At 37.1% G+C, this 18,523-nt stretch overlaps 1 protein-coding gene across 9 annotated transcripts in view; it reads right to left on the minus strand.

Annotated features, from left to right (window-relative positions):
• Positions 1-1,576: 1,576 nt before the first annotated feature.
• Nlgn1 (neuroligin 1) overlaps positions 1,577-18,523 on the minus strand; it is an 865,603-nt gene continuing 848,656 nt past the window's right edge. For 3 of the 9 annotated variants that reach the window (XM_026782749.1, XM_026782745.1, XM_026782742.1), the window contains 3 exons: positions 11,978-12,190; positions 7,833-8,622; positions 1,578-6,684 (listed from right to left, as the gene is read on the minus strand). In XM_026782749.1, the coding sequence (XP_026638550.1) occupies positions 5,862-6,684; positions 7,833-8,622; positions 11,978-12,190 (1,826 nt within the window). In that variant the 3' untranslated portion in view covers positions 1,578-5,861. Of the gene's footprint in view, positions 6,685-7,832; positions 8,623-11,977; positions 12,191-18,523 lie in introns of all 9 variants that reach the window. The other 6 variants (XM_005343896.3, XM_026782762.1, XM_026782758.1 and 3 more) reach the window with 3 other exon arrangements.

Consider the following 18,523-nt stretch of genomic DNA (forward strand, 5'->3'; position numbering starts at 1 on the left):
CTAACTGGTCAGAGAACAGAAGAAGCCAGTGTCCATTAAATCTAATTTTCAGAACTCCCTCCCCCTAAATTCAACACCATTGAAAAAGTAGGCATAAACAGTACACTGAAAAGCCAGGAAACAGAAGGGTTAATAGCAGCAGAACAGACCTCTCCTCCTGCAGAGGAGGCTGCTCTCTCCAAATGAAGTGTGGTGTTCTCAGGAGAGATAGAAATGCCTTAGTCAAAGATCTTCAGGGTAGTGCTCCGGAACAGGACAGAAGGCAGTACTTACACTAACAGCATTTTACTAGAAAATATTGCTTCTATATAAAAATTTAAGGAACATATTTAGGACTTTAGGCTGCTTTTTTCTATTTGAATCTCTAGTCTTAATCTCAATAGATTTATGGTTCAAATGTTCTCCTTTTCACAAATCACCACACATTAATCAAAAAATTATTTGGAGACAAATCAATAATTTAAAACTTAAAGATTTATCTCTTTCTTTATTTCCTGATCTTTCTGAAAACATTTTGTATTTGCCCCCTCTGTTTTCCTAACAGGCCAATTCCAAATTCTCCAACTCGACTTTTCACTGTGTTTCTCTAAACTCACCAAGTACTAAAGAGATCATACCACTGTTTCCAAAAAGTTAGAATGGTCCCTGTTTTTGCATCTGTGGATAACAGGATGATGTTGCAAAGACACATTCATCATTGTGTGTGCCAAACAGAAGAAAACTGCCTGCTGTTTAAAAAAGTCCGAACTACTTGGAAACCATGGTGGTACTTGATGACAAGCACATTTCTACTGAGAGTGGTGCCTATTCAAACACAAATGGAGTGGGGACTTCCTGACCACTGAGGCATTCCCATTGGTTTGCTGACCAATATGACTTTAGACGAAATGTATAATAAACGCTAAAGTCCTTTTAATTATTCCACATTATAGCCATCAATTCTGAAAATGTCATTTGTCTGTTTGAACTTCAGCTGCTGAGTTTTTGTTATTAAATGTTTACAAGTTTCTTTAACTCATAAATTGCTACCATTTAAATCAGAGTGCTAGAGCATTGGTTTGGTGTTTGGTAGACAACAAAGTCCTGTCTCATTTGTACATATTTAGAGGACATAAAGTGCACTATGTTAGCACAGGCATCCGACAGGGCCATCCTGTATAGCATACAATGTGTATAGAGTATGTATCCAATAGAGGATGCAATAGGTCAATAGAAAAATTAGATATGACTTGAATTTTTGTTCACTCATAATGATTGCCTGCTTCTAAAATAATTTTACCCAGTTGAAATAGTTTTTTGGATGCAAAATCTCCCTGCCACCACTGTCTGAAAGTTTGCTAGAATTGTAAGTTTTCCTTCTTAAGCAGTGTTAAAATCGGATGCACAAATAATTACCATTTATACCAAAAATTTACCTCAATCTTTCCAAAGGAATATTTGGACTTCTTTGATATGACACAAAAATCAAATTAAAATCATGACTTCTAAATAAATTTTCTTTATTAGCAATGGATATCAAAACCATTCTATTTTATCCTTTAAATGATATTTTCTAAATAAAATACCAGAAAGAAAAGTCACTTAAAAGCTGTACAAGGTTTTTACAGTTTGTGTTTGTGTAATGCTAAACAAATAGAATTTATTTCTGACTTAAATAAAAATACAGCTAAATGTTAGATTAAAACCAAACCATAATTTAAAGGAAAGAGTCAAGTCAGCCCAATGATGTTATACATCAGTTGGAAACTTCGAGTTTTAAGGAAAATCTGGAGTTTTTATTGTTCACACGCCCAGTGCAGGAGACCTCCCCTTACTATAGTGACCAATAAATGAAGAAAACTTGGCAAGGTAATTAAATGGATGATAACAAAATCTCAGCAGGGATGTGCTCATTAATTAAATTTATGTGGGAGCAAGTATAACCAAATTATCAAATTTTCGTTCACATTAAAAAGTGATAGTCTATAACAGCTAATTACTGGGAATAAAAGGCCAGCAGTGTGAACCAATCACACAGAAGTAAACAAAATTACAAGCATCAAAGGACTGTCATGGTAATTGACAGCATCCGAGGAATTCCATTCATCATCTGGCTGTGTGAAAATACTTCAGTGAGACTTGCCAAAGAAAAGACACCAGTGTTTCTGAAGCTTCAACTCTTGTAAGGCTGGGGTAGTTGCCCCATTGTCTGTCTCCTTTCTGAATGTTTATATGCATGTCAGGCTGACTATACCAACCAGTGAAATCATTACTGTTGGAAGTACAGGTAGAGAATTTGAAGATAGGCATCCCACATGGGTAACAGAATAACACTGTGCACTTTGACTCCTTAGAAATTCTTTTAAAGTTTGTGTTGCTATTTTTTTTTCCCTTTCCTATGTGTCAAATGTCTTCACTAAAGTATGTGCTGGATCAACTTTTAGATTTAAAATGAATAACATAATTTCTGCTTTGAGCTAAAAATGTCTCTAAATTGGATATTTGTGATGATTCAGAAAATTATATTCCAAATGACATAAATGGTAGTGTTCAAATTTATTAGATATTTATAGCAAACTAGATTTTATCCACATTTAACATTACATATGCTATTTCATGACATTTTAAATATTAAATCTGGTATCTCCACATTTCTAAGCTCATACTGAAAGCAACATAAATCTTTTGATGAATGTTGGCAAAATTATAGAGAAATAAAATGCCAAACAAGTTTATTTTGCCTTGACGTTTTTCTGAGTTCTCACAGTCCTGTACTTGTTTTGTTGTTATTTAATTTCAATCAAGAGAATATGAATTGATTAATAATGTTAAAATATTTCTTTAATTTAGTATTCTCTTTACCCACCCCCCAGGGAAATTATCTTCTAGATAAATACAATCAAACACAATAGGTAAAACTGAATAAAAATGCCAAATGTTTGTTTTTATTTAAAACTATATTTCAGCTTTGCAGACAGTTAATACAAGACATCATTTTATGTTCTGGAAGCCAGAGTTTGTAAAAACAAACCCCACTAGCTGCTCACACTGTTTCCCAATCCCTTAGCCGCACCCCTAGAGGGCAGGCCCCAAAACCGATTGCTTTGTTTGCCTTCAGTTCCAGAAGACAATCAGGCTGTGGTCTATTTTCTAAAATATTCCCCTAAATGAACACGGAGCAGAAACTGTCCTGTCAAAAAGTAGACACTAGAGAAATGTAGTATGTTTTCATAACAAGATAGAAACAGAGCAACCACTGAGACGTCACGGGATGAAGGAATTAATGACCATGAAAGTCGCCATTCACAACTTATTTGCTGTCACTTCTGTTTCTGATCGCACTGTTTGCCTAATACAGTGCAAGTCAGTCTGACCACTAAAGAGTGCTTCAGCTGCTACCCAGCTCTTCTCGTTGGTTTGCAGGGGCAGCTCAAAGTCCAAAGAGTGATCAGCACAGTCAACAATGCCAAGTAGAGTACTCTGGATGTTGCAGACTTTGCTTATGACAGAGACGGTATGTTAAGTGGAACAATGCTTAACATTTTATTGATATTTAGTACTTTGGAGTAGAAGCTATAATCATATAAGTTTCTTGAAGTAGATTTTTATCTTTTAGTGTTAGCTCAATATCTTTCTTAGCACTTGCAAATTCTCTTGAAGGAGAGCACTTTTTAAATGTATCCTCATCTAACCATTCTGTATTATGAGCAGAGATAACTTACTTCATGAAATATTTCACCTTTATTTCTCTTTTCCGGTAGATTTTTCCCCTGGTGAACAACGTAAGAGCTTGTGTTTTTAAGTGAAAGTAATGGGCGCCATGTTTGAATGGTGCCTTGGGGGAAGGATATTTAAAATCACAAAGGTAATGTTTTTTGTGAATACTGAGATTTCTAAGCTAGTGGCACTGAAGTTTCTAGAGTCTCATTTGAAAGGAGACCTGCTTTTCAGAACACAGCTATGTTTTCTGCAGTTGCCTAGATGTCTTCCAAACCCAGACCACTCTAGAAAAATGACTCTGAGACACTCTTGTTTCTTTTGTTTTAGAATTCTTTTTTGGAAAAACAAAATAAAAGACAAAACAACAACAAACATTTTAGCTTTTTAATGACAAAGACCATGTCTCTTAGCAGTTGTCTAATTGTCATTATCCAGATTATCTTCATTTCCCCCAGGGACCACTGACGTGGTCGAGATAGATACACAAAGTCCTTCCCATCAAGTAGTATACAAGTGATTTCTTTTGTATAATAAGCTTTCAATTCTTGAAAAAGGGTAGCTGGAAAGAAAGGTTTCTGTTACTTCAGTTAGTCAGAGAAAGTCCTTTGCGTTATCTTACAAACTATCAAAATTGCTAGTCATCTGAAAAAAGGTAAAAAAAAATCACATAACTTTAGTCTAATAGAAATATAGTACAGATAAGAGAGAAATCATTTTATCAGGATGTGCTCTTTAAGTCCATCTCATCTTTAATATAAATGTACATCTGATTACATATACAAACATTTGGAAAGGTCTGTGGTATACTGATATTACTGGTAAACAACAGGGTTTCAGAGTTTCCTGTGGTCTTAGATAATTCATTTGAAATTGCACATGTGTGAAAGACGAACCCTCCAGCTGTTGACTGCCCTAGCTTCTGCACCTATCTTGTCCTCTACTGAGATCTCATGAGGAAATTCAGGTGAACCTCCGTGAGAAAGAGAAGCAGTGTGAAGGGGACTGAACTTGATATTGAATTAGTAGTAGTAAACATTTTGCCATGCAACATGAGTAAATCAATTAACTGAAGACTGTAATCAGAGCGGTACTATTGGGGCATCCTTACACCCTGAAAAACTGTGGCACTTCACCTGACCTAAAGGGACAAACTTCAGAGTAACAAACCCGCAGCAAATTATAGATCTGCAGCTAACACGTGTCCAATTAGAGTGTATTTCTATAAATTACTTCTATGGGGATGAAAAGAACAATAAACTCAAAGAAATTTTTCTGGGACTCATATCAGTGAGTATTCACCTCTGTACCTATAGTTTCTCCATAGACTTTAATAACTATTCCCTCTATTATCGAAACTACTGCAAATTATTTTATTGTAATTACTTTTGCCCCTTATAAAATCTTCTTTAGGTTCTGCCAATTGATGGAGGAAGTTCCTATTAAAAACTCCAATGGGATGAGAAGATTTTAATTACGTCTTAATCAGCAGCACAGCCACCAAGCATATAAATTATCATGCACATCGTGCTAAAAATATCCAGTCTCCTTGATTCCCACGACTTAGTACTGACAGCACTTATGTGATAATGTTGTGCCTGCCAGTCTGTAGACTTCTTTGTTTTACTGGCAATATTCAGCATGAGCCTTTGCTATGTCATTAATAGCATCGGTGCTCTGTGTACTTATGCAAATATGGTCTACACAATAAAAGGGCTCCAAATGAAAACTGACGAAAATTATCTGACATTCCACTGGTGTGTCCCTTGTGCATATTCATAGTTGATTTTCGTTTCGTTTCTTTTCCTTTTTTTTTTTTTTTCTTTAGGTATTTCAGACACAGTACTTTCCTGTTTGGTGTTCCACATGCCTAACTCCAGTATGTAACTTAAATCTTCAACAAATTAATTCTTGAATGTGAATGAAAAAGTATCATTCAGAACAATTGCTTCAAGCAATTGAAATTTGTTTTTTTAAAGTTGATTTGTGTGTATATCTATATACAGTTCATTTCTCAAAACCCCCAAAGTTCTTGATATGTATATTCACATAATATTCCTCCTTAATTAAATAGTGAGAGTCTTCCAAGTTGAAAGCCAAGGAATCTTCAATAATCTTTACTGCACTCCATCAGAAAAAAAAAGCAGTTTGTCTCTCTCATCTGGCTATACCCTGGTTGTTGAATGTGAATGGGGGTGGGGGTGGGGATGGGGCAGTGTATTGTTCTGTCCTCCAGTAAATGTATTGAATGTGTGTAAGGGCTGAATCCCTGGTATAGTGTTGGGAATCATTGTGATAGTGTTTGGTGTCATTAAAGGAACATCATCAGGTGACCTCCTCATTGCTAGGGTATAATCTGGGGGGCAGGCGGTCCGAAGAACCACCTCGTGTGGATGGATGGACTCACACTCATGATCCAAGTCAGTGTGCTTCATTTGGAGGGACATGATTTCCTCTTCTGGAGCATGGGTCAGGTCATTGGTGGCTGTGCGCTGAGGGCTACACCTCCGGTGGACATCGTGTCTCCGCTTATCCTTCTTGTAGTACAGGGCAGCAAAAGCCAAGATGTTCAGAAACAGCAGAGACGCCCCCACGGCGATGGTGACACTCAGCTCTGTGGAGTAGTCCCTCTGATCCACCGAGAAGGGACTCGGTTGCTGTTTGGGATCTTCCTGTTTGGCAGTAGGAAAAGCTGACGTGACAGGTGTGGAATTTTTCCTGGTCGGTCTGAGAGTGATGTCTGTGGATGGCACTTTCGTTGTTGTCGAGGTATACTGAGAAATGTCATTGAGATTATGCAGATGAGGTACCAGCTCCAACCAGAGGTTTACCTTATTGGCTCTGTAATGCTCTTTGACTCTTGGTTTTAAGCCAATGTGGAGATAAAGTTGGTCTTTCTGGGAATATCTGGTCCATGCTACTTCTTCAAAGCGGTTGGGCTTGGTATGAATGAATTTTGTATCTTGAGGAACTGGTTGATTTGGATCACTAGGAAAAGGGGTGGAAAGACAAGAAAGAATCTATGAGGACACACATGTTTTACTCTTTTTCTTAGTTAGTCAAAATATTATGTTTAATGTTTAATTGAAGAGTTAACTCAGCAAAATATTAGATTATGTTCTAATATTAACTTGCCACTTGTCTCAATTTAGCAATTTAAGTAAAAGAGTTTCACATTCATTTTCCCTGTTTATTTTGAGAGTACCATCTAGTCAAAAGGTTCATAAGAAAATGCTCAGCCGTCTATGGGTTTGCTGAACAAACCTGCCCGCGTGAGTTCAATCCCCGGAATCAGTGGACAGAAAGGAGGAAAGAACAAACTCCACAAAAGTTGTCCTCTAACATCCATAAGTACAGCACAGCACTTCTTCCCATGAGCACATACATGTGCGCACACACACACACACACACACACACACACACACACACACACACACACTAATCATATTAAGCAAAAGTTTAAAAGATTTGGTATTCACATAGCATGTTTGACTTTTCTTAGAAATAGTGCAACCAAAACAGCATTGCAGTGAAGAGTGAATTCAGGGTTTGGGACTGGCATATAAAGATATTGACGTCAACACACTGCTTACCAACCCTGCAAAGGAGTATGTATATTAAGCTGCCAGAACCTCAGGTTCCTTTTTATGTTAAGTGAGATCCATTGAATCCAAGATGAATAAAACATTATGTATTCATAGAGTATTATGCATACACTATTATGAACTGGTAAGTACTAGGGCACAATGTTTGTCACTGCTGAAAACTATAATTCTATGACGAATGTAAGTGAGAAGTCAAAGTAATGTTGTCATACAGCAATAAAATAAAGATACAAGTCTTTCTTAATATACTTTTAAGATCCAAAAGTAGTATGGCAATAACTTCAAAAGACTACAATATAAAAGTAATTTTTAATATGGGGTTAAATCCTCTATGGTGATGGAGTATGTGTTCTAGCATGTGAAAGGTCCTGGTTTCAATCCCTGGAATCATAAAACAAAGAAACAAACATACAAAGAAAAGTACTTTAGACAATTTAAGCACATATATACATTGTTCAAAAATATTTCAAAGGGCATTTGCTATTAAAATTATAACTAAGTTATAATTTGTCTGATTTGTCTGATACATACCCCGTTTTAGCAAAATTCGTCCAATATGTCATTACTACTGCACTCAGCATCACATCATTCTTGGAGAAATTGCAAGGGAATAACTCTGTCGGGCCAACCATGGGGATCCCCAGCACATAGGGAACCTCGTCTCCATGAGCTGCATCAGCCCAAGCTGGAACTTGATCTGTTTGGCAATGATGATAGAAGGCATAGAAGTATGTAGGCGAACCAAAGTTTGAGTGAAGGTCTGCTGTAGCCACAGCAGGTGCTACCCACTGATGGTCTGTAAACAATGCCAACAACGTCTTCCTTCTGGTTTCGGGGTTATGACGATCAGCCCAGTCAGTATACATGAATTTTATGGTTTCTCTCAAAACATCTTTCCCTTCAGGATATCCATATAAATTATCAACAAAATTAGAAACAGCAAAGTCAAAATCACTGGCTGATATACCATCATCACTATCTACTATATTTTCAACAAACTTCAACCCTTCCCCTTGGTTAACTCCTAACATGATGTCATAGTTGAGGAACTCTCCTTGTTCCATGAGTATCTGAGGATCATCTGGAATTACATCACCATCGATCACAGGTCCAAAGGCTATGTGGTATCGGGCTGGTTGCACATCTTGATCGACAAGTTCTTTGTAAGGCTTCTTCTGTAGGCATTCCACTAACTCCACTGTATCTGACACATTGCAGCCAACCTTTGTGGCCAACATTCGAGCATATTTTGCAGGCTGGAAACTAACAGCCCAGCTGGAAAGGGCTGTTCCACTCTGAGCTATTGCTCGTTGAAAAAGTCCTATGGGGAAATCAACAAGAGTTTTGTGTGATTATTGAATAAAGCTAAGGTTCCAAAGTAACATCTGATATTTAAGACATGTATATAATATCCCAAGTACAACTGAAAACACAGATACTTTATGTCTGAGAGAAAGTACATAAAGCTATCCCCAGGGTATAAAGTATCGGTGAAGTGGGCCTAGGTCTTATAATTCCAACATAATTTTCTTTGGGTTTCAAAATTTTTGCATTCTCAAAGACAAAATAAGGAGAAGAGGTGAAGTTAGAAAATATGGGTATTTCAAGGATTCAAATATTTTACTTAATGAGTAATAGAGACAATCATCAACACTGACAGAATAAATCCATTTCTACCCTCTGCCTTCTCATCAGGCTGTATTGTCTGCTTGAAATTTTTCTTTTAATTTGGCTGCATATCCAGCTTCACTCAAAATGGCTGTGTTATGCTTTTTTACTAGATTACATATGAAAAAATTATTGTTTGGGCCTCACACAGAAATTAAGACTTGAGACTTGTCAATACCCTGGGGATGTCACTGATAATCACACAAAACAGAATATAACTTATGACATACTATTTCTAGATCTCTTTGACAGATGCCATACAATGAATATTCATCTTTCTGAAGAAGACAACCTAAGCAGTACCTTCACTAAGTTAGAAGAAAAACATCAGCAGGAATAGTGTGAAGGAGGTAATTCAACTTTTTCTACTGTTGAATGTGTGCTGTTGTTTTTATTAGAAAACATGGCACATACATGGACCAGTTTGTTTGTTTTTGTTTTACTTGATTCCTTTAACGGCTAAAAATTATGGCTGCACGTGCAGTAAGAGATGTATGATATTAAAATTTACAAATACACTTGATTCACTGGAGTATCTCCTAAGAGAATTTTTAAAAGTATATAGGTTATCTATTTTATTTACAAATTCATGTTTACTATTCACTTCCAGGTTTGGGTAAGTTTTCATTCACTTAAAAACCATGCTCAATTATTTATACATGTTAATGAGAAAATAGTTCTTTACACAAAATGTGGAAGTTTTGTGTGAATGGGTTCCAGAGCTCTCTCCATACACGCTTATGTATTTGCGTATGTTATTAATGTAATTTTTAGATACTTTTTAAAATGCTCAAAAGGGCAAACAATACTGAATTATTTTTGGTTTCTTGAATACATTTTGCTTTGATAGGGCAAAGTTTACCAGAGCAAATTATAGATATTTCAGCAACGTGGCAAATGGAGGGTCTGTTGATATTTGAGCAGAGACATATTTTACTAATAAAATATTTATGACTAAAATAAAGGTGATCATTTAAAAATAGAATTCTTTCTATCTCAGGCACTAAATATAACATTAAATATATCAAATGTTATTTATCACATTAAGTATCACTTGAAACTTGGTGACTAAATGATTCCAGGATAGCTATTGGTTTTAGCATTGGTGAGAAGGCTTTGTTAAATATATGTGAGATTTTGGGGACTCCTGGAAGCAGCAGGCCTGAGAAGTACGGAAACCTTCACTGGATTTATAGCCTCAAAATTCCAGGTCTGCCTTGTGGGTAGAGACAATCTGAGAATTTCAGGGAATTTTCCATGGCCGTCCTGGTAGGATCAGGCAGCTCTTGGGTTTTGAAGAAGATCAAAGTCAAGTCTGTCTCCAATGAGAAACAGATATATTTCCATAAGGAGTGTGGTGGAAGGTGACTCTCAGCTGCTTGCTGAACCATGTCCTACTACTGCTCACTGTCCGCCAAGTGATGAGCACCTACTAAATTGATTTGTCTCCTTATCCAGTGCTCTTGTGATACTGGCTGACACTGGTTTTGACCCCACATTTGATCACATGATCCCAAGAGTTCTGTGTAAGTTCCCAGTGTTAACTTTGCTAAGTAGTAGCACTCATTCCATACTAAGAATAGGAGAATCTAATCTGCTTAATTAAAAGCTCTACCTTTATCACTTCAAAATAAGCAATTTTATTATAGAGCAGCATATCTACTCAATTAAAACTGTTACATCTTTTTCATCGTGTTCCTTGAAACCAGAATCCTACCATTGTTAAATGAGATGCCGTGTAAACCATGGCAATAAGGTATATCAAAGTGACATAATTACTTAGGATCGGCTGTTGTCTTAGAATTGCAAATGTTTCTTTGACAACTAAAAATGTGTTCTGAGCACATACTGACTGTTCTTGGGGCTGGAGAGACAGCTCAGGGCCAGGAGGGTGTAATACTCTATGCTGGTCCTGAGGCAGAGCTCAGTGCCCAGCACCCTTCTCTGATGGCTTGCAACCCCCTGTAGCTCTTAATGCTGGAGACTCTGATGACTGTGGCCTCTGTGGGCAGTGGCATTTATATGTGTATGCCAACCCTTCACACACGTGCACACAATTACACACTACAAAAGCAAATATTTTATTTTCAGAAGCTGAGATTCTCTATGAGTTTCACTTGACGATGACTACCTTGTTTTCCTCACACACACAATAACAACGAGGATGCAGACATCAAAGACGCCTCTGGTGATGACTATTCTGCTTTCTCCTTTGTTATGTATAAATAACAGATAGAAAGTATTTGCTTTGTGAGCTCTTCTGTTCTTACATTTAATAATGCAATTGTAATCCAGTCAATAATGGGACTGTAATGAGCGACTGAATGCCTGGTAAGATGGCAGTCACTTAAGAGAAAGTGCTCAAAGCCAGAAAATGGAAATCAACACATTTTGTGGAATAAAGAAGGCTCGTGCTCCATGCCACTTTGCCAGGCTCTGGGAGGAAAAAACAAACTTGAGCGGAAAATAGAAAAACCACAAAACCAGATGTGTTTTTCTTTGTAGTCAAAGGCTCTATTAGTGACCTCAACGCTTTGACAATTTTGGATCACGCATGCAAACTAATCAAATATCTATTCTTTCCTTAGGCAACAAGAAGAACCACATTTCCAGACAAACTAGTTTTTGCCTGCCTCATTAGTTCCATGCCAGTCAAGCGCTGCAAGCACCGATGTTTGAAATACTTGATTTTGATTACAGATAAATGGAGAGGACAGAGTGTTGAGCGTTTCCCTCAGATCATCCTTTGACAGAAAGGAAAATGCCTGCGATGCTAAGCATCATGAAGTGGACTTGGAAGAACACGTTCCCCAGCTCCATGGAAGACGGAAAAGAGCCTGATAGAAATCTTAACATGCACAGAAAGGCTAAAAACACAGCTTTAAGCAGTTACTAAGCCCAAGCTAACACTCAGTTGAAACAGAGAAGTATCTACAGAGCATCATGTAGTTCTGATGGCGGTGGCATGCAGACACCAAAATTGTCAAAATTTGCAACCTGCATAATACCTTTGGTTGAATTGCTCCAACGGTTACCTTCAGAATAATGGGATAAAGTCAGCAGGTTGACACATGAGCCCCCAGCGCCTGATCCAAACACAGTGATTCGCAAGGGGTCACCACCAAAGAACCCAATGTTCTCGCTAGTCCATCTTAGGGCCTGGATGAGGTCAAGGAGCCCGTAGTTTCCTTTGGCAGCCTGATCCCCTGTGCTCAAGAAACCTGGAAAACAGAAGAAGAAAGAAACGTTAGGACAATTGCTTCCATTAATATGAATTAAACATACAACAAGTTCAAGTTTGTATGAGGCTTGTCCTGATTTCACTAAGCTGAATGCTTTAGTGAAAGTGTTTCCATTCAGAGAAAAATCAATAATTTTAAGAAGAACAGTAATGACTGAAACCTCGAAAGTGATGTTCATCTTCCCTCAGTGCTTCCCAGCTTCTACAAAAAACTAGTCACAGAGATGAGCAAGGGGAATGGAAAAGCCTGAGAGACCCAAAGACACCAATGTTCAGAAGCCAAATTCTGTGATAACAGGGAAGCATGTAGCGAGACCTGTAAGTCTGCCTGCTTTGTATAAAACGTTATGTTCAGAACTCCCAGGTGGAACAGCATGTACCATGCGTGTAGATAAGAGCTACTTGCCCAAGCTTTGCAGGAGAAGAGGTTTAGTGATTTCTTGAGATTCTAAAGCAATCCTTTGCATGTGTCTGTGCCTACCCATGCTTAACATGATGGAGAGGCTCTGCGAGATGTGCTGTGATAACATGTACTTTAGCCAATATAGAAAAGCAAAAGCTTTGGAGGAGTTCTCACCCTGAGCATCTCTAGAATTCTCAAACTCTGCGAGACAATGGAGCTGATGTGTAGAAAAATCAGTGCATTTTGAAAATAGGTATAATCAAGGTAGGGAAAAGATGGGAAGGAGTTGAAATAACAGGATGCCAAAGGTAACGGGAAACAGATATATTTGAGCCAAGTGTGGTGGGCACAGATGTAATCCCAGCACTCATAGATTCAAGGACAGCCTGATCTACATAGGAAGTTCCAGGCCAGCCAGTAAACACATAAAAATACCATAATGATAATAGCTACGTGATTCTCTTATTATTGGAAGGTTTAAAAGGAGCTACTGTAGAACTATTTCAGCATAGTCTCTCTTTTTTTGCTAACATGGTAGGTTTTATAATGTGTTTATTTTGCACTGGAAAACAGAAAATGGAAACTACTTCATAAAATATTACATTTTATAAGCTGTTAAAAGTTATCTCAAACCAAAAAACTAAGGGACATAGTCACTGTCTTGTTACAAATAAATTGATTAGTAAAACTCAGAGACTCTCAGAAGGTTTATGGAAATGAATTTTAAAATCCAGTTCTCTCAGTTAATGCAGACAGAGTCAATTTGATGAGTCATTATGTTGAGTAAAACACTTGATTTGATTTGAAATATATTTCTATGTTTTAGAAAACAAGCTCAGAAGCCAATATTATTTGTGAAAAACAGACTATGAGAGCAGTGCCTACCAAGGAGTAAATAAATCTAACATCAAAATTAAAAAAAAAATTATATTGTGTATATGTGCATATATGTTAATGCAGTCACACAGGGGACCCAGAATACATGCAGAATTTAGGGCAGCTTTGGAAGTTGGTTCCTCTTGTCTTCTGCCTTGTGAACACAAGGTGTCCTGTTTATCTGGTAAGATGCACAATATCCTCAGAAATTTAGTGCGTGAGCTTAAAGCTGACTTTCCCATCTCCACCAGCCAGGCCTCTAGCCTTTAGCCTGGTACTGTAGGAATACTGAAATTACCATGCACACCACAGCATGTGGCTTCCTACATGAATATGGAGATTCAACCTTGGGTTCCCTGGCTTGCTTAGTTACCCACTGAGCTAACCTCAGACTCAGATATTCTTCTCTGTCATTGTAGGAAGAAATAGATGAAGTCAAGCCCTCCTGAATGTCTCTGAAATAATAGTTGGCTAAACATTCTTTTCATACAAGATTTTAAAAAAAGCTTGTAGATATAGACATGAAATCTTGGGTTGGTGTGATTTAAGTGTGTATGAGGCTTGTGCTGATCACCCTGCATGCAGGAGAACAAGGTGAGAGGGATGCCTGTTTGAAGTCAGGATAACTACAAAACGCACCACTGCAAAAAAAAAAAAGCAGCCTCTCATTCAATGTATGTGTGCATTTTTTGAGTGTATAATTGGGAGATATTATCTGTGAGTTTGGGATAAACTCTTAATAGACATATTTTGAGCAAACATCTTTCTGGTCAAACATATTAGTCTTTTGATTGATTTCACAGAACAACTTGAGGAAATTTCTTACATGTCTTCTTGCTTGGACAGTTTCAAACTCTCTATTAGAAAATGATACATAAAACAAAAACTTTGCTCTGAACCCTTTTAGCTATATTCGCTTTATATGAACTTTGATATAACATAGAACTATTAGTTTACATTTGTGAAAAATTTTGCTAATCTATAAAAGTTGAATGGTCCGACACCATGAAATTTGAAAACAACATTGTGGAAAGATTTTCACCAATTATCTAGAAAGTTCTGGAATGATAATGAATTCATATGTGTATGTATATATGTATGCAAATTAGTGAATGCTTGTGAGTCTTAGAATGAATGAAATAGCAAAAGTGAGTCAGTCTAGGTGTTTAATATCTATAATTTTATATCACAGATCTGTTCAGGTAGAAAAATGAACTTTGAGTATAGCTTACATCACTCAATACAAAACAAAAATTTCTATTGATTCCCTTGTGAAAAAATATTGAAAATCTTCAGTTGCATTCAAATGACTCTCAGTGTCCACACAGAATCGATTTAATAGCAGCGTCGTCGTTCAATGTGTCTCATGTAAAGAAAAGCTGCCATGAGACAATGGGCATCACACGAACTAAACAGTGTCCCATCTAATTTTTTGCTTTCAGTGTGTCATGTTTACCACATTGACTGACAGGTTGGTAATTTTGTTTTTATGGAACAATACTACAAGACATATCATATCTTTGAAGAGCAGCTTCTCTTTCTACACATAGTTAAATTGTTTAGTTTCAAAGAAAATAAATCAGATGTAAAAATAGTATTATTAAACTATAATGATGACAATGGAGCAAAGTATATTGGAGCAGTCAAGTGCTAGTTGCTGATTGTCCAGGTCACTCTGTCAACCTGCATTGTAACTCAGTTCTATTTATGTATATTTGAGGCCATCGCTATAGCTACCTATCATCTATTATCAACCCATCTATACCATCTATATCATCTGTCTATTAATCTTTTTAAGCCAAAGAGCTGCAATGTATAACTTACAATATCACTTCCTGTTTTGTTTATGTATAATGCTACTTTCATTTGTAGTCAATCAATTTTTAAACTTTTCTTATTGTTTCTATTGGCTGTACATGTTTCCCACTCCCCTTCTTTCCTCTCTTCTCCCCTTCTATACTCCCCCCAGCCCCCACACTCCCAATTATCTGGAGCTATGGATTATAGTCTGATTATCCTTTGCTTTGCTTTATATCTTCTATCCACTTATGAGTGAGTATTATACTGTGTTTGTCTTTCTGAGTCTGAGTTACCTCTACAAGTTTAATATTAGGGAAAATGATAGCTCCTGTCACTATTAACTCCAACTAACCAATCAATTGCATCTCCTCAGACTCAGTAGAATGATATATGTTTTTATGAGTTCTTTGATTCCTAATGCAATCATCAAACACTATCCTAGAATTCATTCAGGGGCACAAAATAAGGGAAGTTAAACAATAGATAAAAAAGTCATGGTTTATTAATTATCAAGTGATAACTTAGTGATGGAATCGTTTTTACCTGTTACCCATTGACATATGTATTTAAAGTTCTTTTTGCATTATGTGAACTGCTACATCCTTGAGAGCAGAATAATTTCAGCCAGCTATAGCTAGAACCTAGCATCGAATGCCTGACTGTGGTCTGTCTTCAGAGGGACTCAATGCTGCAGCATACTGAAAGCACCACTTGAACAGATTTTCCCTTGGTGGCACTTAAGTCACTCATAATAAATCATCACAAGCCTCATCTGCCCTTTTCCAACATTCATTGTCAAGTCCTGGAACATGTGACTAATGCCTGTCCTCACACAATGACACACTACTGTTTTTGAAGATGGAACCACAAGAACTAGAAAATCATCTACTTTCCTTTTTCACGCAGAAGTAGAGATACCCCATCTCCATTCAGATATCTAATTTACTTGACTTATGTAAGTAGTATTCAAAAATAGATTCACTTTTTAAAACACTTTTGCAATTTTAAGACTGTCAAAGTTCATAATAGCAATTATGTTCACAATTATTTCAGTGTCCACTCTAATCTACAAAGTACTTTATCAATCTGTATACACTTAATATCATTCCCACTCAAAAACTTCTTTTCACCAAAAAAAAATTCTAATTGTTTTCCTGATTATTGACGACTGGTTTAACTAGTCTGGTGAGATCTATCAAACAGGTCTAGCCTCAATTTGCCATTCATGAGATTCAAAACCTAAAAACTATTATCAGGTATGAAAGAAAAGTCAGGCAACTGAACATGGACATAATCATTACAAATAAGCAAGTCAGGTCCAGGTTAGTATAAACTATGCATAGGGCAATAATTGTTGTATTAAAAATAGTGACTGAGGCTACTTCTGAGGAGAGTTCTCTGAAATCCAGGGACCATGGGGATATAAAGGTTATTAGTGATTCCATATGTAATCAGGCCTTCACTACGAGCAAAAGAGGGAACATCTTTAAAATGTGTAGAAAGGAAAGTCTAGTGTTTTACTAAACATAATAAGCAAACAAAAACAAAGTAAAAAGTCTTCAAGGAAAAACTTGAAACTCAGAAGAACGTTTGCTGTTTTGTTTAGATATCATCTAGAAAGGGAGAGATAGGAGGGGTTGGTGATTCTGCACTGTAGAGTGTGTATTCTTCTCTTAGGCATGAGACCCATATTTGAGTATCTATTGTTATTATTTCCTAGAAATATTAAATATAAAGTAATCATTTTTGAGTTATATATTATGTTCCAGTAATAAAGCTGAAGGGAGAATTTCCAATATTTGTTTCTGTTGCTTATACGAAAGACCACACTGTGTTCTTTTTTATTTAGGAATGCTTCAGAATGAAGGTACTGCAGAGAATTAACTAGCTAGACTTCTCAAGACAGTGAGATATTTTTGTAGGGAAAGAGAAATATGACCCAAAAGAATAACTCATTGAAGATTTTTCTATCTTAAACATTAAAAACTTCACAAAATTATATTAAAAGCCGAGGTCCTTCTAGACATTTGAGCCCCTTTCCATCAGTTGTTAGAACCAGTCAATTCTTCTCCTGCGCTGTTTCTGGATTCTACATGAATCCCCACATGACTGGATTCTCCTGTTATCCTATATGTAAGAGACTCTGTTTTCTTGACATCCTTCTACAAGTCTTAAAACAATTCCAGTAAACATGCCTGTGTTCCCCTTTGTCACCAGACCTACCTTTGGAAAGATCCCATGTGAGCACATGCGTGTATACACACACACACACATGCTCGCACACACACAGCATTAAAAGTATATTAAGAAATGATTAGAAAATTATTTCCATTTTGTTTCCTACTAAGTGGCTGGAGAGATGGCTCAGTGGCTCAGAGCACTGGCTGCTCTAGATGGCTCAGTGGCTCAGAGTACTGGCTGCTCTAGAGGAATGGGGTTCAATCCCCCGCATGTGGAACATCTCACACCTCTCTACAATTCCAGTTCCAGGGATCTGACACAGTCACAGACATACATTCTCAAATTTTCAATTTTCGTGCAAACATGCTGCTTTAAACTTCACCAAGCTGGACATTATGGTAGCATTAATATGAAATAGTCTCCAGAGGCTGCTGTGTTTAAATATTTGCTCTCCTGACTGTGGTGCTCTTTTGAGACTTGTGGAACATTTAGGAAGTGGAACTTTGCTGGGGAAAATTAAGTCAGTGCAAGCAGATCTAGAGGCTTGATAGCCAAGTCCCATTAAATGTCTGCCCTCTTCCTCTATACTACTCATACATGTGACCAGCCTTCTTATGTCCTGTTCCTGTTTCTTCCACATCATGATGTGGTGTACTCTCAATACATGACAGACACTAAACCACTCCTCTTTTCAATTCCTTTCATTTGTAAAAAGAAAACTAACTAGTATAGGCATATAAAAGCAAATGGTTAAAAAAAATAGGATCCAGACTCCATAATAGGAGGAGGGCAGTGTTTGGAAAACTGGATATAGACAGCAAATGACAAACTGGATCCTTATCTTGCACCATATGTTTTTTTTTTTTTAATGAATTAACTCTTGAACTTTCAGAATGAGCCAGACGAAGAGACATTTAGAACACTGGACTTGGCATTGGAGTGATGGCTCAGGAGTTAAGAGCATTGACTGCTCTTGCAGAGAACTGAGTTGGTAATAAGCACCCATGTTGTGACTCACAATTGCCACTAAGTGCAGTTCTAGGGGGTCTTCTC

The sequence above is a fragment of the Microtus ochrogaster genome, chromosome 1, assembly GCF_000317375.1.
Source record: "Microtus ochrogaster isolate Prairie Vole_2 chromosome 1, MicOch1.0, whole genome shotgun sequence".
NCBI lineage: Eukaryota > Metazoa > Chordata > Mammalia > Rodentia > Cricetidae > Microtus > Microtus ochrogaster.